Source organism: Punica granatum, chromosome 4, assembly GCF_007655135.1.
Source record: "Punica granatum isolate Tunisia-2019 chromosome 4, ASM765513v2, whole genome shotgun sequence".
Lineage (NCBI taxonomy): Eukaryota > Viridiplantae > Streptophyta > Magnoliopsida > Myrtales > Lythraceae > Punica > Punica granatum.
In genome coordinates, this window is record NC_045130.1 from 34,343,381 (window position 1) to 34,364,846 (window position 21,466).

The 21,466-nt window shown below is 41.4% G+C and overlaps 3 protein-coding genes and 1 long non-coding RNA gene across 5 annotated transcripts; all 4 read right to left on the minus strand.

Annotated features, from left to right (window-relative positions):
- Positions 1 to 2,505: 2,505 nt before the first annotated feature.
- On the minus strand, positions 2,506 to 5,708 carry LOC116205741. The gene is made up of 3 exons (XR_004156563.1): positions 4,604 to 5,708; positions 3,730 to 3,867; positions 2,506 to 3,454 (listed from the first exon to the last, which is right to left on the minus strand). It is a non-coding gene; the product is annotated as an uncharacterized LOC116205741 (long non-coding RNA).
- A 602-nt stretch (positions 5,709 to 6,310) lies between these two features.
- LOC116205737 (pentatricopeptide repeat-containing protein At5g15010, mitochondrial) lies at positions 6,311 to 11,251 on the minus strand. 2 transcript variants are annotated; one of them, XM_031538390.1, is made up of 2 exons: positions 10,724 to 11,251; positions 6,311 to 8,571 (listed from the first exon to the last, which is right to left on the minus strand). In XM_031538390.1, the coding sequence occupies exons 1-2, from the start codon at positions 10,836 to 10,838 to the stop codon at positions 6,632 to 6,634; spliced, it is 2,055 nt and encodes a 684-aa protein (XP_031394250.1). In that variant the 5' UTR covers positions 10,839 to 11,251; the 3' UTR covers positions 6,311 to 6,631. The 2 variants fall into 2 exon arrangements, with proteins under 2 accessions (XP_031394250.1, XP_031394249.1); XM_031538389.1 differs by having other exon boundaries at positions 6,311 to 8,670.
- Positions 11,252 to 11,379: 128 nt separating this feature from the next.
- LOC116205738 (apyrase 2-like) lies at positions 11,380 to 15,244 on the minus strand. Its single transcript, XM_031538391.1, has 10 exons — positions 15,121 to 15,244; positions 14,402 to 14,995; positions 14,045 to 14,173; positions 13,903 to 13,959; positions 13,697 to 13,789; positions 13,142 to 13,347; positions 12,843 to 12,931; positions 12,458 to 12,675; positions 12,179 to 12,368; positions 11,380 to 11,818 (listed from the first exon to the last, which is right to left on the minus strand). Exons 2-10 carry the CDS (start codon positions 14,702 to 14,704, stop codon positions 11,706 to 11,708), a joined length of 1,398 nt encoding a protein of 465 aa, XP_031394251.1. The 5' UTR covers positions 14,705 to 14,995; positions 15,121 to 15,244; the 3' UTR covers positions 11,380 to 11,705.
- A 2,506-nt stretch (positions 15,245 to 17,750) lies between these two features.
- Positions 17,751 to 20,150, minus strand: LOC116205944 (aquaporin SIP1-1-like). Its single transcript, XM_031538645.1, has 3 exons — positions 19,690 to 20,150; positions 18,736 to 19,008; positions 17,751 to 18,085 (listed from the first exon to the last, which is right to left on the minus strand). The coding sequence occupies exons 1-3, from the start codon at positions 19,990 to 19,992 to the stop codon at positions 17,939 to 17,941; spliced, it is 723 nt and encodes a 240-aa protein (XP_031394505.1). The 5' UTR covers positions 19,993 to 20,150; the 3' UTR covers positions 17,751 to 17,938.
- Between the last annotated feature and the right edge of the window lie 1,316 nt (positions 20,151 to 21,466).

Below are 21,466 nucleotides of genomic sequence, written 5' to 3' on the forward strand. Positions count from 1 at the left end.
ACTAAGTTTAACTGCAGTGAAGCAGTTCATAATCCACTAAAAGCATCTCGAGCTCAATGAAGTCGATATCCGAATTGAAATCTATTTCAAATGATAGATGAGGACGCTCGTGATCTCATTAAAAAAAATTAAAAATATAAGAATATAATATCAATGGTACTGTAGGGACGAGGGGTCCTCGTCGGACTTACTGCCAGCTGGAGCATTCTGATTATTGGGGGGGGTCTGGCTCTGTGTCTTTCTCGTACTTTAGGAAAGAATGGCGGCTGCCCAGCGAGATATGAACTTCATGTGCTGACATAATCCGCCACGTGCCCCTCCGGCTTCCAGCCGAGAATTCTAAAGTAAAAATATTACATGAATACAATCACACGGCATAAAACATACGATTATGATACGAAAGACATACAAAAACTATAGAATGCTGCGACGAACTACATGCTTGCAAGGTCGTATTATTATTATCTCAGAGAGACGTCGTCTCGTGCCATAAATATACACTCCTCCTATGTTATATATATTTTAATGGTTTCCAAGGTATACAAGTAAAATAATCCTTTTGAGCCGTGCGTGGAGATTGGTTAGCAAGCTGACATACAAAGATAATGCCACGAGGGATATAGATTTTTTTATTTTTATTTTAATTCAATAGGGGAGGATTTGGATATACCATTAGGGGCTCTATGGGATTGGTCAAGAAAATGATTTGGACTTAAGGAATTATTTTATTGATTAATTATCCGTCTAAACCTTATCTTAGAGATGGGATGATAATTAAGTCTTGGAGAGGCCAAAGTCTCATTCAAACCTACTTGTAAGTTCTGATATAATGGGTTTCTTCACTAAGGAAGGGACAGAAGTCATCTTCATCTAAGGCAAAGAAAGTCCACTTCCCACAAATGGCAGGGCTAATTGCTATTATTAGATTCCCCATGCTTAGGGTATTGGCTTTATTTTACCAAATCCTCCTCCTAATCCAAGTACATGTTTGATAATTAATATAAGCCCCATCACCATCATCATCCTCCTCGAAGGTGTCTTAATGGCACTTAGGCTTATCTTATAAGCATTTACAACGTAGAGGATAGGAGGCAGTAATAAGCAATTGATTTTGGCCTCAGGAGTTTACCTAACGGGGGCAAACTTGTGGTCCGGAGAGTGAGACGCGGTAGATACTCCGTGGAAGTATTCGCTCCCTAATTATAACCATAAGTTTATGCTTACCCCAACCAATCACTGCACAATGTGGGTAAGATCGCATATGGACTGTGCATGGCTCAAATATCAGTTGGATAAACTCCTAAAGAACCAAACGCCTCGACATATGGGGAAATGATGTTCCTTCACCCTGGTAGTATATGTTACATGACAAAATGATTCGTGCCCATTGAGGATGCAAAGAGTATAACGGTATACGCGTCTTACGTTCTCAATTACACCGAGCTAATCTAAGAGTTTATGCAGTATCGTGTTTTTCCTCGCAAAGTAGATGAAAGTTTCTCTCATGCCCCTTTGCCTAATGTTGACGTTAAGACATTAATATCATGATCACACAAGAAGGAGACTCTCTACACAAATGCCTTCTAGACAGGGACATCCCCAGCTACGGTCAATCCATGAATGCATTGAATAGGTTCTTTTTAACACTACGTGGATGGGGCAAACAAATCCAACCACGTACGTGCAATTCCTTTTTTTAAAAAATATTTTTATTTTGTCACCCTAATTTTTCCTTTCATGGAGAATAGGAATCTGAATTGGTCAATAATAGAATCTACAGATATTTTTCTTTAAGAGAAACCTTTAGCCAAAACTCCCCAAAACCAAAACCAAGACCACTCCACTCCAAATCCAATCGTGTCATTATCTAAGATCCCATGTATGACCAAGCAACTGATTCATATGATCATCATCACAATTTTGTGCTGATCGGGTGATCGTCTGATCCCACTAAATATAGATTTTCCTTAATTTTCTATGAGGAGGGGCCGGACGCGACGACTAAATCCCAAAGCTTGCAGCGGCCCATTATCACGGCCGGGCACTTCAAGCAATTAAGGAGCCAACTAACCTTGCACGATGCTCATTAAATTCAAGCCCCACTCATATTTCAACTTCTAGCTTATTGCCTTGATAAGGGGTGTTTTTGCCTACTGATTGGAGATATACAGGAAAAGTACATGCTGAAATTCCCTCAACATACTTTCTTCCTGCAATGCTAAATTATTAGTTTAATAGCTAAAAACTTCAAAATTTGCAGCACCAAACAGCTGTTTTTGTGGACCAGATCAGATGGGCACCAAATTGCTTTCGAAGTTGAGAAAGTAATTAAAACCATTTCGTAAGAAATCACGAGGATGCGACTCGACAATAAACTAAGTTCTTATGGGTAAACTTTACTTACAGTGCAGAGATTCGAGGCTTACAGAAAACACTTCATTTATCTTTAATAAAGATTAAGTTGACTGAAGACATCTCGTGAATGATCTTCTCGTTTGCTGGAGATATCTTTCTATTAGCCTTACAGTCTAACAATCCTATTATGGGGCATATAGAATTAGTATATACTTCTTTCTCTCTCAGCTGACAGAACACGCACGGCATGCTCGCAAGATTTTAATATCATGATTTGACGAAATTAATGAAGTTCGTCTAATAAGCCAAATGAGGGATGTCTAGTAGTGCTTGGAGAAGAGGTGAAGTCACAGGCTTTGAATGCAAAAAGGGACAGCTCCCAACTGCTTGACAATCACAACAGGACTTAGGAAATATATACACTTCACGAGCAACGGTTGCTTGATCAGTACTATTGATCACCTTGAAAAGATCAATATATTAATTATCTGCATGAGTCCTAACATATCCTGGACTCGACTCGACTCGACTCGACCCGCGTCTGCAATTATCGAAGAATCGCGGGGCAGTCCCGGCAATTCACTCGGACAGAAAGCATATATGGAGAAAGAAAGAAGACAAATGACCATTGTAGAAAGATGGGTACTGAAGCATCTACGGCTAAAGAGCTGAAAACTACTTCAAAAGTTATGATTATCCACAAGGCCTTGGACTTGTGTGATTATTATTATCCCTTATTCCCTGAAGAGATGCTTTTGTTTGGTCTTGAAGGCCTTTACGTTATCTTCACTTTAAAATGAATGGAAATGCATGAATGAACGAACGAATGCAATGGAGTAAGAGGGCGCAAAAGATATATAATAATTAAAGACCAGGAGATTATGTCACGTGTGATGCAAACCAACATACCTATGACTTTCCCCGGCTTGTTACTTTAATGTTTTCCGATTTACGGCTTCGACCATGTCCCGTTTCGCCATGCGCTAGGTAGCTTGTTCCGCTTGTCTTTCAATTCTCGCACATGCCATATTTGCATGACAATATTATATTTCTCCCATGATAAACTTCTACATTAAGACCATCGTGTTTTGTCTGCATCCTGATCAGGGGCAAGAAGAAAACTGTCAATAATAATGTTAAGGATAATCTCAACCACCACCCACGGAAACAAGAATAAGATAATACTTGAAGGAATATATAATTAAAAAAAAAAAAAAAAAGAAGATGGGATTAATTGGTCAAAAGAATGCTATCTCCACTTAGTTGTGGGAGCGTTTGACTTTCTTTCCATTCATCGTGGGGGGAATTGATGATGGCCTCAAGGCAAAGCAGAAAATGAAAATGAACATACACCTTTTATCTCTTATAACATACTTTTGTCTCATCTTTCATGCCAAATGGTTAGAAACCGAGGTGCGTCGGGTCGCTGTACCCCAAAGGTTCTTGTGCTGTGCGGAGGCCCGCTTTTGTTCTCGGATAGGCACGGGCATGCGGCTGGCGTCCACTTGCAACCTGGACCAATGAGAATCAGAGGACGGGTTTGTTAAGTTTGGAACTGACTAAGCATGCATGGGGGAGGAATTACGTGCATATCACTGCACATGAGACTGGTCAAAAGCAAAATGTAATGCAGGCATTCAATTTGATTGTTTGTTTTGTTTTTATTTTCTGCAATATTCAACATCTCAAAAAAGTCTTAGATGGTGATATTTGGTAGTTTTCCACGTGTGGGTCACCTAATCGACAGGCTAGTAGTTATCCAATGTCAAATGGCAATGCACCAGTTTTTCCCATCTGGAGCCTCTGAAGATAATGATTTGGGCCTAACCCGAAGCAATCTCAACGAGAACAGGAATCGCGCATGACTGAGAAGGAAGAAGAATATCAAGATAGGACAGGAACATCATGGAAAAGCAGACACGAGGGAACCCAAAAAGTTCTTCGACAAATCATAGTGGAATTATAAGGTTATGGTGAATCGAACTTAGTTCGCCTTATCGTGTTAACTGATGTGGGTAGATACATGGCTCACTTGTGCAGATTAAAGTTAAATTCCACATGTCTCGGACAACAGTATTGTAAGAAACGGAGGCACATACACTGTTCACTTGAAATTCATTCTAATGCCAGAAAAACAAGAAAAATCCCTCCTTTTCTCCAAGAATCACGCTGAGAAATCAATCCACTACATATATAAACAAGAGGATGCAAGCGGGAGAAAGATGTGCCCAGTGACTCGATGACATACCTGAGCGATTATGCGTGCCACGTGCAGGGTAGAAATTTCTGCCGGGGGGGGGGTACTCTTTATGACTTATTTGGATTGAGGGATCTGGAGGGAATAGCTTCGAGGGGCAATATTTTACTCATCCAGATCCCTCCATTTGGATCAGGAATTCCTTTTATATGATGCATGAGAGAGGCCTTTCATCTTTGATTCAAGTAAAAACAGTTTCCAATCCGAACGATGCATTTGGAGGAATAAAACTCTTATAAATGAGGAAGAAACCGTCAGATGTATCAAATATCATTCAGTTTCAGAGAGTAATGGTGCCGACATAATATAAAAAATAGATTTGAGTCAGTAGAAAGGGCAAATCTATCCAACAGTGCCTGAAGGAAGCAGCTCAACAAGTTGCGAAAATGAACGTAATCGAGATGACCTAATGATATTTAGTGAGGAAGGTAATCTGCAAAGCAATTGCTAGCTGCAAGCTGGTAGCAAAATATAACTTAAATCAGGAGCATCAGAGAGAGAACCTTACGGTTGATGATAAATGCGCCTGCCCGTGGAATGGGAAAGGATCCCCAGCTGGAAAGCAGAGCCAACCAAAGCACAAAAGAAGACTTCGTTATAGGTTGCATGGAGTCCAATAAAGGCTTCAAACTAATACGGCTCAGATGCTAACATGGTTCCGTTACTTAACTACTCAATACAAAACTTGGTTTCGATGAACATTCGCAAGGAAACAGAAGGAGAATCACCTCAGAAAAAGCATTCTGCGATCTTATTAAGCTGAAAGGTAACAAAGAGCAGATTGCTATCAGAGCTGGATAAGCAATTAGTAAAACTCATGCCAATTGTTAAATATTCAGCCACAGACCACGATAAGAAGTTTTCTCCCATGAGGTGAAGCAGTTATAAATGTACATCATCTGTATGTCTACAGTGCTTAGATCCACAGAATTATCATAGGAATTATAGGTTTAGCAAATAGGCCTTAGCATCATGTCTGTATTCGGTGTTGGAAAAATGGTATAGCCTCTGCAACAGTCAACACTTCATACGTTATTACTCCCCATTCCTTACTACCAAAACTTGGCCTTAAGTTTCATATGAAATGTGACAGTACAATGATAAATGACTTAGAAGATAATGGATCTGGACACAAGGAGAGTACCTTTGGATTTTAAAATGATAAGAGGCTGCATTATTGAGATTGCTCTTCCTTTCATAGCATATTAAGAAACAAAATACATGTCAGTGCAGATTAAAGGAAAAGATTACACTACATGGGGATAAACAAAACAATACATACATCCCCATTTCAGTAGTATAGACTTATCCAATATATGAGACATTCTACCAAACTTTTTCCTCTGAAGACGTCATAAATATGCAGATATACAGAAGTCTAGCTTGGAAAGCTGCACAACTACACTTCTTAGTACATAAGCACTTGAAATATTGTCCAAGTTGGCTCTTAAGAGAGTAGCAATTACCACCACTGCCGCCACAATTGCAACCATTAACATAAAATCTAAATCAATCATATTTTTAGGTGACATCTCACAATCTCTCCAATTTAGCTAATCAGGTCCACGATTTTACTATCAAGCAACTGGGGAACTTAAGAGTCACTACTGCCATGTCCCCTCAAGAAGTGAAAGTAAATCGAGAGATAACAGACTTATCCCAAGAAAAGAATCAAGAGATAACATAAAAAACAAGAAATAAAAACATAAGTGAAGCACAAACATTGATAAAAGTTGCCAGAGTAGCACTCGTACAAGATTCAAAGCTGCCAGAGTCATGTATACATTAACATGGTCATTTTTTTATCTGAATGAAATTATGAAAGGAACAAATCATGAACAAAAAGCTGGAACCTTAGAGATTCGATATACTATACAAGTATAAAGCATCTTACGAATACAGGATCCTAATTTTAGCTTGCTCAGATCAACTACATGTTGAAGGTCGTTGGTGATCTACTGTCGTGATCATGGATGAAACACTAACAATGTTCCAGCTGAAATATCATTCCCCAATAAGTTACTTCTCCCAAAACGAATATCCTTGCTTTCTCACCACTCTTCTGGTTTCAGGTTGCCGAAGGAAATCTCTTTCCTCATCAAACTTTTTGGTAACAGTTTTATTTAACTGATTACAATCCGACTGATTTTCCATTGTCCCCCACTCTGCTACTTCTCTCCCAGAAATCCATGCCTGAAGCATTTCATCTGTTTTCGGCTCTGGGAGAAACTGTTTGGATTTCATCTCCTCGTAATATTTGTGTGCTTCCTCCAACTTCCCATTCAAGAAGAGCCCATGTATTAGCACAATGTAAGAACTACGATCAGGAAATAGTCCATTTTCGCTCATCTCACTCCATAATCTGAAGACATCATCAAGTTGACGCCATCGACAGAATTTTCTGATCAGCATGATGTAGGTATCATAACATGGTGGGCACCCCATATCCTTCATCTTCTCCAAGAGCTCAAATATCTCTTTTCCAGTCTTTAAGATACGCAGGAAGGCATTAAAAGTGCGAGCTGTTGGGCGAAGACTCCTCTGCAGCATCTCATCAAAGACCTTTCTAGCCTCGTCGAGTCTCCTGGCCTTGCAAAGAGGCTTAATTAATGAATTATACGTGACAATATTAGGCACAATGCCTTTCTCTTCCATGGTCTTCAACAGATTCACGGCTTCATTGACGTGCTTGGCCTTCACAAGCGCATGAATGACGGCATTGTAAACCTTCCTGTCAGGTGAGATTCCCTGCTGCTTCATACGGTTGAAAAGCTTGAGCACCATGTTTAGGCTATTCGTTTTCGAATAGCACGACATCAGACTTGCATAAGAGACCACATCGTGAGCCACTCCTCTCTTGCCCATCTCTCTCCAAATCCTCTCTCCATCCCGGGGTCTAATAATCACATTACACCAGCCATTCAGTATTATGTTAAAGCTCTTCGTGTTGAGTGGGAACACAGTCCTATTGCAGAACATCAAGTGCTCGGCATCCTGCACATTCTTATACCGACAAAGGGCGGACAGCAGACCTTGAAACTCATCAATCCCAGCTTCAAGCCCATACTTCTTGTGCAAGTAGAAGGCATTCACAGCCCGACCCACATCATGAACGGCGCAGTACTTTCTAATCATGATCAGGAGGGTATGAGGAGTTACCATAGACGGTCGGTCGCCACGCCCCCTCATCTCATCGATCAGGGCCCAGGCAGTGTCGAACTTCCGCATCTTCGCGAGGATGGAGATCATAGAGTGGAATTCCCGGAGGCAATGGGTGTACCCGGGCTGCTTCCCTGCCCAGAGGAAGAACGTGAAGGCCGCTTCCCAGTCGTTTCGGACCCGAGAGAGAACCTCCACGACCAGAGCTGAAGTCGCGGCAATAATGCAATGCTCGAGAGCTGCTTTCTTTTCCGGAAGGCCGTGACCCGGGTCCCGGAGTATGTCCACGATCGTTTTCACGTGAAGCTCAGGAGCCTTCTCCAGCAAACTCTCCGGCAAAAGGCCAACTTCATCGTCGTCTTCTTCTGCTTCTTCTTCGCTGCAATCGAGATCATCAACACGGATGCCCGCGGAGGCAGCGAGTCCCGGCTCATCTGAGTGATCACTCGGAAACGCGGAAGACAAGCGCGACAGCGAAGAACAAGAAGGGTGATCAGAGGCAGCAGCAGAGGACCCGAAAGAGGGAAGAGACGCAGTGGAGGCTGCTTCACTACAGAAGGGGCTCGAAGCGGAGGCCATTACAGGGGACGGTGAGTCGAGAGCATGTGGAGATGGACAGAAATGAACACCTGCTAGACGGGAGAAGGCGTTGCGGAGGATCATGGGGAAGTCCGCCGCCTTGTCGAACCTTCTGATGCTCATGATGCCTCGCATTCTTCTTCTTCTTCTCCTCCTCTCCCAGCTGACTGAATAAAGCTCCCGCCAAGTTTGTGAAACGAAGAAGCGGACACGAACAGCAGCTGTTTGTGCAAATGCCCGAGTGAGAAGAGACTGGTCTGCAGTCACGGGTTGTGAAGGGGATGGATGATCCAACGGCAATGGAGGGCACCAGTTGGTACCTACCGGTGCAATTGTACATAGTATTATATAGAGTTGGGAGTGGTTTTGGTCCTGAAAGATTCCATAGCCGTGAGTTTGGTCCCTCAAAAATTTTTTTTATTGTTTTCGTCCCTCAATCACCATTCCGTTTGATGTTTTAGTAATGTCGTCATCTTGCGCATACCAACCGTGATGAAAATCTCACGTGGTGGATGAGCTGAATGTAACGCCTTTAAAAATGTGAATTTTTTAATTGAGACCGAGTTGACCAGCTTTCCTCCCCGAGTTGACTAGCTTTGCTTCTTTCTTTTCTTTCTTATGCTCAGCTTAACTTCTTGGATCTTATGCAGCTTGCAACCTGTTTTCTATGCTTCCTTCCTACAACTAGCTTTGCTCCACTTCCTACCTTTCTTTTCTATTTTTTTTCTTCTCGACTCCTCCTTCTGCAAGAGGTCTCTACTGGGCACCCATACTTTACAGCCACCCTGCAACCGAAGCTCACGCTCATACCCTGAATCCTCGACATCTTCCTCAACCTCCTCTTCAATCACTCGACACCATCTTCTTCTTCAGATCTATGCATCATCTCTCTCTCTCTCTCTCTCTCTCTCTCTCGTTCTCTTTTTCTGGTTCGAGCAATAATAGACAGACAGTGGGGAGCTCGACCATCCTTCCCCTCACCCCCAAATTGTTTCGATCGAGTATACTGCTGCCACAATTGAAAGTTCCACCTCTTCAATGTACGATTAACAGATCTTCTCCCCTCAATTTCAACAAACCGAAATCAAATTGTGAGATTTCTAGCTGGGAAAGGTGGCCGGCTGGAAGGAGCGAGGGAGTCTGAGATGATCATGTCCGTGAATTGGTGAACCAGCCAAAAGAAAAGCAAGGTGGCTGTGATGACAGTGAGCTGGTGATGGCGTGTCTGCAAGTGTTCAAAGAGGGAGAGATGGAGAGAGCCAACGCGAGAGAGAGAGAGAGAGAGAGAGAGAGAGATCATGGAGTTGGCTGCCGCAGAAGCTAGGAGAAGCTCTGAAGCATCACAATGGCCGTCGCAAGGACGAAAGAAGGGCCACTTGCAGAGGAAGAAGAGGGATCGAGATGATCGGGAATTCGTGTTGCAAGGGAGTTGGAGCTGGATATGGTGGTGTCTGATGGGTGGCATGAGGAAGGAGGAGTAGCACGCGGCACGGAGAAGTGGGTGGTGATGCTGATAGAGTCGTCCAAAAGAGGATTGCAGGGCATGGCCTGAAAGTTGCCTGGGAACGGTGGAACTGCCGCCTCAATTCAACTCACAGTTTGGGGGGTGGTTAACAGAATTACATCCAGCTCATCCGCCACGTGAGATTTTCGTCACGATTGGCACACGCAAGATGACGGCATGACTAAAACATCAAATTGAATGGTGATTGAGGGACGAAAACAATGGAAAATTTTTTTGAGGGACCAAACCCATGGCTACGGGATCTTTTAGGGACCAAAACTACTCATGACTCTATTATATACGTGGTAAAAAATGATTCATGTGTCTACGAACTAGGATCTTGTCCTTGAATACATCATCTTCATATAAATCATAATCAATGTAGAAAATATAAAAACACAATTTAATACTATATATACCTTTTATTTTTGATGTACAAAGTGATGGCGAGAAAAATAGTGGAAAAATCAAGCAATGCAAACTCGAGGTAAAGAAGCCCCAATCAAATAGCCAAACAGCAGTGTTGATACCACCTAGTGGTTAACAAACTTACCACATGTGATTTGGTAATTCAAAGGACAAATTCCCTTTAGTGCATTTGTTAACAATAATTGTCAGTTGTGTGTGCTCATTAGTTTGGACTTGATGGACACTAAACTATACAAGACTTTTGGTGGTACTACGCTGATGAAGTCAGTACTTGCGCTGATTATTCAATTTATATGATATATTCGCGGTTAAACACGAAAGTTCAGATATTGTATAGCGGGAGAATCGCTGCCCAACATTTAACTTTAAAAAAAAAAAAACAGTGCTAATAACCCTCTCCGAGGAAACTTATAGAAGCGTTCATTTGATGGTAATTGTACCTGATTGAGCGAACCTATCTGCATAAGGAATTCCTTCTCTGAAGATGCGCTCGCCATTCCTTCTCCAATAATACACCTTTTCTTTCCTTCCCGATCGAACGATGAGCTCTCTCATGGACAACTTCGGGCAAGAGGCGACTAGCCGTTCGATATTCTCCTGCAAATTCCAAGGCAGGATTCGACCAATTTTGTACTAAAGCTTACCGTGAGAAATACCTATCTTATAGCACCTTTTAATTGTATTTGTCAGCAAAATTACATGGTATTTCATAGACTACAGTCTCTCCTCAATTCGAGGATTGTATCCATATGTTGTTAAACCTCACACGCACCACATCATCATAGTAGATTCAACTTCAGACTCCTGTCAAATTCTCGGTACGTTACACGCGGTAGACAGATAATGCATGCAGCCTATAAAGGGAAAATATTCACCTCCCTCTTCATTTTAGATGAATGTAAAGCTTTCTAGATTTTGATTTGTCAAGGTATGCGTATGACATTAGGCTCGTTGATGTTTAAAATTAAGTGCAGGATGAGAAAATAATGTGAATCTAACGGATGCCACATTTTTTGCCGATCATGGCAGGAAAAAAAAAATATATATATATATATATATATATATATATTTAAGTGCATTTTCATCTGAGTCGATCTTATCGCGGCAAAAACTGAAAGAATCAAACTACAATGAAGCCGAAAGGAAGGGGGGAAAAAAAAAAAAAAGAGATCAAATCCACGAGCGTAGTGTAAACCGCAATATAATTACAGTATAGCAAACAAATGAAACTAATCGGTATCCCTCATTATTCCTGATTATATGTCAAAAATATAAATCTCGATATAACCTGTTCTCGGCTTCTCAGTTGGCAATCATCATGAGCCAATCAGAACCTTCACTCGAAGGACTGAAAACTAGCCACAGGACTCCTGCATTGTCCAATGATTGGTTAAATGAAGCTACTCAAACAATCTGCAGTATTCATAGCGCAGAGATGGCCTCGATGGCGCTGCCCAGTGGCCACGCTGCTTCCACAAAAGCGTTCCGGTACTTAACCTTCTTCACTAGTGTAATCTTTTGCCAAGGATCGATGCCTGCGGAAAGAGCCCCGTGATACCAAGAAATCAGTACTTACAAGAAGTAAACTTTCCCAATTCCCATTTCTCTTTCTCCAGTGCAAGAAAAATATGAAAAAAAATAATAATCTAGAATCGCCCTCCATGCCCCCAGTAAGTCGGATTATCTAAAATCCCTTGTAAATAAGGCAAATTCACAAAATTTTATTTTCCCCTTATTTCCTTTTTTTCTACAGGGCATGGAAACTAGAAAACTTTCAGCTCTCCAGAACGTGAGGGACCCTGACCCCTTTTCTAAGATACACTCACGAAGAGATTATATTAGAGGGCTCAGCATTATGATTGTGGGAGGTTACCAAATAAATGAAGACAACTTACCAAATCCATCGACCAGCAATGTGTATTGGTACACAAGATCCATACACAAATATGGGCGGTTGTCCTCCTCCACATGTGGATAAACGGACTTAGCATCCTCAAGTTTAGTTTGACAAGCACGTTTAGCTGCCTCCTCAAACTCCGCTGGACGAACTGTGGCGACTGGTTGGTTGGGATTAACAAAACCAGCCTGATGTATTAAAGCACAAAAGTCAGATATAAGAGAATTGTTTAAATTTGGCAAGATCTTTTACTTGCAACATAAAATAGCGTCAGTACCTCCGCGGCCCTATCAAAGAAAAATGATGCAACAAACAGATTCTTTTGTCCATCTCCCCCTCCACCATTCCAAATCCCACCGAATGTACATTTCATGTGAGTGCATGTTGTCTCATTGACTTTGAGAGCCTTCAAAGCTACTCTCCTGCACCCATTCATGCTTGAGCCTGATGGAGAAGCTGATACTGGATAATTAACACCTCCATATTTGTAAGACCCTAAAACACAAGCACAGGAAGAACAAGATAATATAATATATGATTATAAACCAATTTCTCGCTGAATCATGCTGGTGTGGCTCAAAATAACAGCTTACGACATCATAAAACAGGGACATGAAAATTTCTTGCCCAAGTAGGACTGATTTAATGAGCTGGTCACATACCCTCGTAACCAACAAGGATGCAAGGATTAACAGAGCCAGAAGCCTTCAAAATCTCTGCTCGAGCTGCTAGCAACCCATAACGCAAATAACTGCACAATAAACCATCCCACATACATTTCCATTAGAATATACATTCAAATGAAATGTCTAAGGAAAAGCAATCTCTTGCTACAGGACAACAATAATATAGACTACAGACTGATGAGGAGGCTCCATGAGATTTCACGAGTACAAGGATTATCATATAAAGATCAAGGAGCCTGACTGCCAGAGAAATGAAGAAAGAAAAAAAAAAAAACCTGTGAACATAAAGGTGATAATTTCTTCCTTTCAGATACATGTCCTTGACATAAGTATCCTCTCCATCAGAGAGCCTTGGAGCTTTTGCAGCATCCTCTTCTGAGATAGCATATGCCATTTGAACAGAACCACCTCCAAGATCAACTACTCCAACTGTATTTGAGTATTTCTTTCCAAGGTTTCCCAATAGAAAATTTATCGTGACCTGAAAAAGAAGTGATAAGATAGTGTCATCAGTTATGTTCGAAAAACTGCAATTCATCCAAAAAAAACATGTTCAAAAAACTACATGAAGATCAAAGAATCATGCGAGGTGGCATGGTCAACTCAGAGATACTACAGAAGCCTGCGTATAAATAATAAAATCGTATAACATTAGTTGCTTCACTGCCTGCTTCAGTTACATTTCCACTTTCAGTTTCACTTCCACTTTCAGTTTCACTTCCACTTTCAGTTTCACAGATTCCGTACAAAGACTATTTAATATATATTACCAATATAAAGTTCAAGCAAAGCCCGTCAACAAACACAATTGTGAAGAAATCAGAACATACCCACTGATAAGCGCCTTCTTGAGTGCCATCCAGGACAGTAACCCCTTCAGGCTCAGATTTAAGTCTGCTTCTACCTTTCAGCAGCTCCCTGACCTGAACATGGGCAATTCAAATGAACAACTAACCAACCAAGAGAAGATAATATAAGCCACAAGACATCCTCATTTGATAAGCGGTTCACTTGAAAAGAAAGGATCGATGAATACCGCTTCTAGAATTCTATCGGATGCTTCAACCCCCAACGCTCTCAAGCCAGCAGTGGCCTGCATGCAACAAAATCACCATCAAAATTAAGTAACCAAAAGCAAAGGATATGAATCAAACGGGCTGTTCACACAGATTACTGACCCCAACTCTAACGGGCGTCCTGCTCCGCAAATCTCGAGGAACAACACTTTCTGCTTTGTCCAGCAGAGACTGCAAAGAATTCGCTGCCTCCTGGGGGTTATTGGCATACGCACTCAATCCCGGCTTGAGCTGCAACACCAAAGCAAGGAAGGTATACAACTCAATACCAAATTCACGCTCCCAACATATAAATGATAAATTTTGAGGCCTCTTCCAGTTTTACATCATCTCAGCAGCAGTGGCAATTGCAATGTAGTAATCAGTGCATATCAATTAGTGCTCGTGTAGCGGAAAGCAGTGCCCAACTCCGTACTGAATCGAACAGTCCAGCATTACTGTAAAAAGATGGAGATTTACCTGAACAAAGAGCTCGAGCTCCTTGCCAATTGGTATAAGATCCATGTATTGATCGAAGCAGTACACATGGACTCGGCTCCCAGAGCTACCGGCATCGAAGACCACCGCAAAAGTCTTCCCTCCCCCATTAGGAGAAGCTTTCCTGCTGGAGATGGCGTACTCCTGAATGGACTCGGAGGGGGAGCGGGACGGCAACAGGAGGAGAACAAAACCAATGAGCAGGAGCGGTACGGAGATCACGAGTATGACGCCGCGGTACTTCTGGATCTTGTCCTCGTGCATCCTGCCGGGTCGTTTCAGCATCTTGTCGAGCTCGTGCTGCTGGTGGAGGAGATCCGAGGAGCCGAGGCGGGGCGGGGAGTTGGGGTTACCAGAGGAGGTGGCGCTCTCCAGGAGCTCGGTGGAGGACGGCGATCTGTACCGGATCTGGCCGTTCCCGGCGGCGGTGGCGGGAGCCTTCAAGGACTGCACTTCCTGAATCGGCTCCAGCTCTCCCCCCTCGTCGCGCAAACTGCAGTGTATGTGAAGTGTGCGGTGCTATGCGTCTCCAAACCTGCAAACCTCAGGCAGCTGATTCCTCCGATCTGGCCGATCCTGAGGGGATAACTCCGGCGAAACGGGGTGGAATCGACGCACGGGAAAGTGATGGAAGGACAGAGAGAGAGAGAGAGAGAGGAAGAATGCTGCAATGGCGGGAGAGAAGGAGAGAGGAAGTGTACCGGAAATCTCTGCTAATGGCTTCTCTCTCCTTCCTTGTGGAGAGAAAGAGAGAGGAGGGTGGGGAGGACTTGGACAAAACTGGCAATGCGTCCTGCGGCAAACTGCTAATAAGCGGATCCATGAACTATGAGGAGATGACGATGATATTTATTTAAAAAAAAACTTTCCCTTTCATGCTTATTCAATTTTATTTTTTTATTCAATTTATAATTTATTTATTAATATAACATAGGGTTAATAACGATAAAAATCTGAAACTTTTCGAGTTTTAGCGATTTTAACATGCACTTTTTTTAATCAATTAAATTATAAATTATCGATTTAAAATATTAGCACATTGTTAATTTCTTCTCTAAGGGCTGACGTCGAGGCCTCCATCACTTGCCACCTCCCTTCCTCCTCCTTGCGGTCGTACGGCCTTTTCTCTTTTTTTTTAAAATTTTTTTAGAATATTTTTTATTTTTTTAAATGTGAAATTCATTCGATCAATCACAGTATGTCACGGGCATTATCATGTATGAGTCAACAATTCCGATTAAAATTAACAGAGAAATTGATGATATACTAACATTGTTATCAAATCAATAATTTGTGATTTAATTGGCTAAAAAAAAGTTAGTGTTAAAATCGTTAAAATATGAAAAGTTTGAGATTTTTTTTATTATTAACCCTGTAATATATACTAAATTTTGTAAGAAAATATGAGCTGGTTCAATTCGTTCGACACTTATTCTTCTTAAATAAGATATTAGGTTCAAGTCTTATGAATGAAGAAATATACGCTAAGAGAATTTACCCTTAATGAATTGACCTACCTCGACTGAATTTGTAAAAGGCCTATTAACTTTCGGATATCAAAATGGCGCTCCAAAAACAAAATGATTAAAATAAAAGCATATTCCTCAATTTTTGCTGTAGATAGGTTATGGGATTGGAAAAGCCCGCGAGCTTGTTGTCGTGCCGAACACGCACCTTAATTGGTCGAGAAGTAAGGGAATCATGCACGAACCATAACTCCAGAATTGTGAAACTTACTCAAAATAACCCCCAATTCCCCTTTCTGTGAGTTGGCATGCATTAATTAGCTTAATTGGTGAAGTTTCTCCTTACAGCTGCTAATTTCACAGTTCTTTTTTTTTTCCCTTGGTAGATACTAATTTCACTGTTAAACATCATAAATTCATAGGTCGTTGATAATTTCTTATTGTTAGATGAAATCTATAATAAATTTATAATTCTAATATTCAATGATTGCTATTAGGATTAATTGCACCGGTAGTTCAAAAGATTTTATAAATGTTTTAAGTTGGTCCAAAATATTTTTTTTGATGACTTATTAGTACATTAAGTTTTAAAACCGTTTCAATATACTACATTCCGCCATCTTTGTTTGACGCCGTTTCTACTCCAAACTTTTTAAAATTGCAAAACGATCCAGATTTTTTGAACTTTTTCAATTTTGCCCCAACCCCTCTCTCCCCATCACTATTCATCGTCTTCCTCCTGCCCCTCTACTGTTCCTCCTCCCCCTCCCCTCTGTTCGACCCCACGAGTTCCCGTCCAGTGGCCCCCAGAGATCCCCGTAGACCGATGCTGTGGCGGCGGGGTTGAAGCTTGCCCCGCTGAGCGCTCTACCGATAACCTCGAAGACGGTGACAAGGATGAAGACGAGGGTAGTGGTGATGGCTAGGGAGGCCCACGGCAAGACATCCTGGTTGAATTGGAGTAGGGAAGCGATGACCGTCGTCGTCGTCCTGAGCGTCGAGGCGCAGAACACCCACTCGAAGGTCATCGCCCCGTCCGCGACCGCCAGCTTGATTGCCCCCATCATTCCGCCCTGTGAGACAACGGAGAACCAGGGACAGAGGGGAGGGTTTGCAGGGCCGTCGGATCGGAAGGGGTGAATCTCGAGTGCCGTTGGACGGGAACTCACCGGAACTTGCAGAAGAGAGAGAAAGTCGAGAAGGAAGAGAGGGAGAATGTAGGATATATTTAGAAAAATTATGAAAATTTGAGTCATTTTGCAATTTTAAAAATTTAGAGTAGGAACAGCGTCAAACAAAAATGACGAAATGTACTATATCGAAACGATTTTAAAACTTGATGTACCAATAAGTTACAAAAAAAAATATTTTTGACCAACTTGAAATATTTATGAAATCTTTTAAACTATCGGTGCAATTAACCCTTGTTATTAAGTAAAAATATTTCGTTTGATGTAATATCAGTATGTGTCATATAATATTTATATACATTTTATATAAATATTATCATATAACGTTTATCTGACTGTGACGATGCTGAGAAGTGAAAAGGGCAAAAGAAGGAAAAAAAAAAAAAAAAAGAGGCTCCGGAGTTACCAATGTAAAGTTCAATTAAAGTTGCCTACTTCCAACGAAAGATCTGTTTAGTTTGTTCGTCAACCAAGAAAAAGTTGGATGTGCCTTAAGCTGTAAACACAAAGCTTTAAGTCACAGAAAGCCTTAATTCACCCCGGATTTAGACATAACGCGCTGCAACATTAATCAAACGAGAAATCGATCGCTCATGTAAGACCCACAAGCCCACGAGTTCCATTACTTCGAACGTGAGTGATACTTCAAAGATCTGCAGCACGAAGAATCAGTCACCCGATGAACAAAATGTACATTTCATTTATTTGGCAGAGCAATTCTGGTTGTCCAATTCTTGAATTAACCCCAATACAATCACCGGAAAGAAGAGGGGAAAGAGGAAAAACTGTAGGGAGATGAAACACTTGATTAGAGCATTTGACGATGATTAATGGGAGCAGGAAACCTATCGCTATTTCTTCGCTTAGGCCTTCTTTTGCTTTGAGGGTGGGGGGAAGAGGACTCGGAAGACCCATGCGGCCAATATAGATCCGACAAAAGGGCAGATCCAGTAGACGTAGAACTGCTCCCATGTGTTGTGCCAATTGTTCACGTATGCCCAACCGAAAGCCTGTAGATGAGTCATTGTCATAAAAAATATCAGAACTCGTAGTAAAACTACACATCAGGTGTTTATCGAAAGATAGAAATGAGATGAACATTAGCAAGGGATAAGGAAACAATCAGGAACATAATACCAGACGTATCCTAAAGATCCGAATGAGGGCAAATGTTTCATTGTCGTTTTAGCAGGTAAAGGTTAACTTCTAATCAGATCAAATATAATAGACAGACAATAAACATTAAAGTAAATCTTGGAGACTGTGATGGCTACACCGGAAAAGCCAAGACCATTAAACCTAAGCCAGGGAATGATTAATGGAACAGAAGCAGACGCAAAATCGGACATGAGGATAACTCCAACTTCAACCTGACATGATATCCTATTATTGTTCCAAGGCGACCACTAATTCGATAGATTTACCCAAAATCCTATACATGTCCAGCAGGGATCTTGTATCTACTTATTTTGGACATATTATGGAAGAGAAACAGTCACAAACTACATCATTCGTGATTATACTTGAAGTTTCATTTGACAGTATACCTTTTCACAACATTCATCGTGTACATGTAGACACTAGCCGACCAAAATCGACATAGTTTATTTAGAGACCATGTTTCGCTATACAGTGATGATACTTTAACATATGTACTCACATTGGCCGGGTTCATGGAAGGTCCGGTGTAAGGACTCCCCGCAACGACCAAGGCTACGGTGGCAACAGCGAGCAACCAAGTTTTCAAGAATGAGCTCTGGGGTCCCCTGAGAATGATGAAAAGTACTGCAAAGGTGATAATGAAAGTCAGAACGCCCTCAGCGATGGCTCCAGTGTGCAAGTCCACCTTCAGAGTTGGTCCTCCGAGCATGTGCTTGTGCTGTGCGGGCATTAACTCCATGATCGCCAGAGCACCAGCGACAGCACCCACCGCCTGTAAAACGGGCAGAATTCCATATCTAAACAGTAAATTGCTTTTCGGAATCATTGTAACATTGCAGGAATCACACAGTTATTCCTAAAACCTCACGAGGGTCAATCTGCAATTTATCGCGATCTGAAGGCTACCAAACATGCATCTTCCTCTAAAAAGTATGCATCTTCAGAATTCAAAATCACCACTACCATAAAAAGTCGGGCTGCATTTGCACTGATCGGTATCGAAACAAGCTATTCAATTTCCAGAATAGATTTACAATCTTTTCCTTTTGCCTTCTCATATCAGATTTCATTCAGAAGTAACTTGAGATTCCAAACTTTCCCCTTCTCAGATCAGATTTCAGGCAGCAGAACTCGAGATTTCGAACTTCCCGGGACGAAAAGCTGCTCTAGATTTTAAATTGCACAAGTAGATTATCTTTTGCGTACTACTACAGCATGAAACAACCGACAAAATTGAGGCAAAAAGGTACGATGATGACAGTAATTTGTACGGAAAAGTTGCCATTTTTTGGGAGTAATTAGCGGAGCAGAGAATGCGCAACCTTAAAGCCGTCGAAAATATAGTATCTTTGACCTTTCCAACGTCCCAGGTGATTTAGTGAATATTCCAGAAACAACAACGAATCGCAGATTCAGTATCCAAAAGCGAAACTCTGGGTCCCCGGCGACTCACCTGAGCTGGAAATCGCAGCGCCATGGACAGGAGGTCGTCGGAACCGACGCCGGCCGCGTAGAACGACGCCGTGGCGGTGGGGTTGAAGCTCGCCCCGCCGAGCGCTCCACCGATGACCTCAAAGACGGTGACGAGGACGAAGACGAGGGCCGTGGTGATGGCCAGGGAGGCCCACGGCAGGACTTCCTGGTTGAGCCCGAGCAGGGAGGCGATGACCGTCGTCGCCGCCCCGAGCGTCGAGGCGCAGAACACCCACCCGAAGGTCATCACCCCGTCCGCGACCGCCAGCTTGATTGCCCCCATCGTCCCGCCCTGTGAGACAGCAGAGAACCGGAGACAGAGGGGAGGGTTTGCAGGGCCGTCGGATCGGAGGGGCGGATCTCGGGGGGATTTGTAATGGCGGAGGAAGGGGGAGGAGGAGAAAGAGAGTGATCAACCTAACCTGAATCCAATTAATGAAGGATGAAGAAGAAGAAGATGGTCAATTTTATTACGTCATTACGTGGAGGATATTGATTTATTCGATAAATTCCAATTTTCTTTTTTTCCCCCCCAAATTTTTCCCAGTGGTCAATGAGAGTCAACCGGGCCTTCATGTTGGGCTTCCACTGGGCCTGTGCTTGGCCCATTAATATCGACAAACTGGTCCAAGTTATTATTATTATTATTATTAGTGGCATCGAGGACGACGAGGGTAATTAACAAAAGAACTTGACTCTAAAAAAAAAAATTCATTCCCATACCAAAGAGGATAATTCCACTGCTGTATCCTTTAAATGAGACACGAGTATTTTGAATTTTAAAAAATATATATATTATTACTATTTACAGTATCAATATCTATATACATTAAAAATCGCAGAATGGTGTATGTTGGAATAACATTCCCTTTCCAATTTTTCCATGATAGAATTATGGCAAAGTTAAAATTAGTAAATTTGGATATTTTTAACTACCAACATATGATGTGTTTAGTTTTAGAGTTAAGTAGAGTTGAATTTTGATATTAATTTAGTCGTAACGATTGTATTGTTGAATTATGAGAAAAAGTGTGAAAAAGTAATAAATAGTTGCGAAAATTTAGTATTAAAAATTGAATTGAATGGTTAAAAAAATTGAAGAAAAAGGAAAAAATAATAATTGTGTTGTTGACTTTTGTTGTGTAGTGAGTAGAGTTAAAGTTACAGTTAAGATTTTAATGGTGCGTTTGATTTCGGAGTTAAAGTAACTTTGATTTTGATTGTGAAAAATGACAAATGATTGTGTAGTGTGTTGAGTTAAAGTTTTTGATTTGGAAAATGTATATTTTTGTTGTGTAGTGTGTTGAGTTAAAGTTAAAGTTAAAATTTTTGTGATTTTAACTGCGAAGCCAAATGTAGTATAAAATTCGATTTGAAAACCAAACGGGTTCACCACCCACTATTTTTGGATAAATGGTCAATTTCCCACTATTCGCTGCTCTTCCTCTCTTATATCTCTCTCTCCCCTCATGATACGGAGGTCATGTGCCTAAATTTTCAGTCATTTTTATCCTTTTCTCTTGGGCGAAACCATCGAATTAAAGTGAAAATGTTTTTGGTACTTTAGTCAATAACTTTGTGCAAGAGTAATTCATAACAAAATAACGTTTTGTACATGTACGAAATGACAGTACAAAACATTATTCATCTCGTGTAAAAAAATTTCGCATAAAAAAATAACATTTTGTACGAGAGAAATTCTTCCGTACTAAATGAAAGAGTTTTGTGCAAAAACTTTTTGCACTTTATTCCATAAT

Excerpts from the sequence above, each read along its gene's own strand:
- LOC116205737 (XM_031538389.1), bottom strand. The coding sequence starts at position 10,838 with ATGAGAGAGCTCATCGTTCGATCGGGAAGGAAAGAAAAGGTGTATTAT. Across the intron at positions 8,671-10,723 it reads AGATAGGTTCGCTCAATCAG|GTACCAACTGGTGCCCTCCA; the intron begins GTACAATTACCA and ends TTGCACCGGTAG.
- LOC116205738 (XM_031538391.1), bottom strand. The coding sequence starts at position 14,704 with ATGCTGAAACGACCCGGCAGGATGCACGAGGACAAGATCCAGAAGTAC. Across the intron at positions 13,790-13,902 it reads CCGATAGAATTCTAGAAGCG|GTCAGGGAGCTGCTGAAAGG; the intron begins GTATTCATCGAT and ends GCCCATGTTCAG. Across the intron at positions 11,819-12,178 it reads ATTGCTGGTCGATGGATTTG|GCATCGATCCTTGGCAAAAG; the intron begins GTAAGTTGTCTT and ends CTCTTTCCGCAG.
- LOC116205944 (XM_031538645.1), bottom strand. The coding sequence starts at position 19,992 with ATGGGGGCAATCAAGCTGGCGGTCGCGGACGGGGTGATGACCTTCGGG. Across the intron at positions 19,009-19,689 it reads CGCTGCGATTTCCAGCTCAG|GCGGTGGGTGCTGTCGCTGG; the intron begins GTGAGTCGCCGG and ends CCCGTTTTACAG. Across the intron at positions 18,086-18,735 it reads CTTCCATGAACCCGGCCAAT|GCTTTCGGTTGGGCATACGT; the intron begins GTGAGTACATAT and ends ACTCATCTACAG.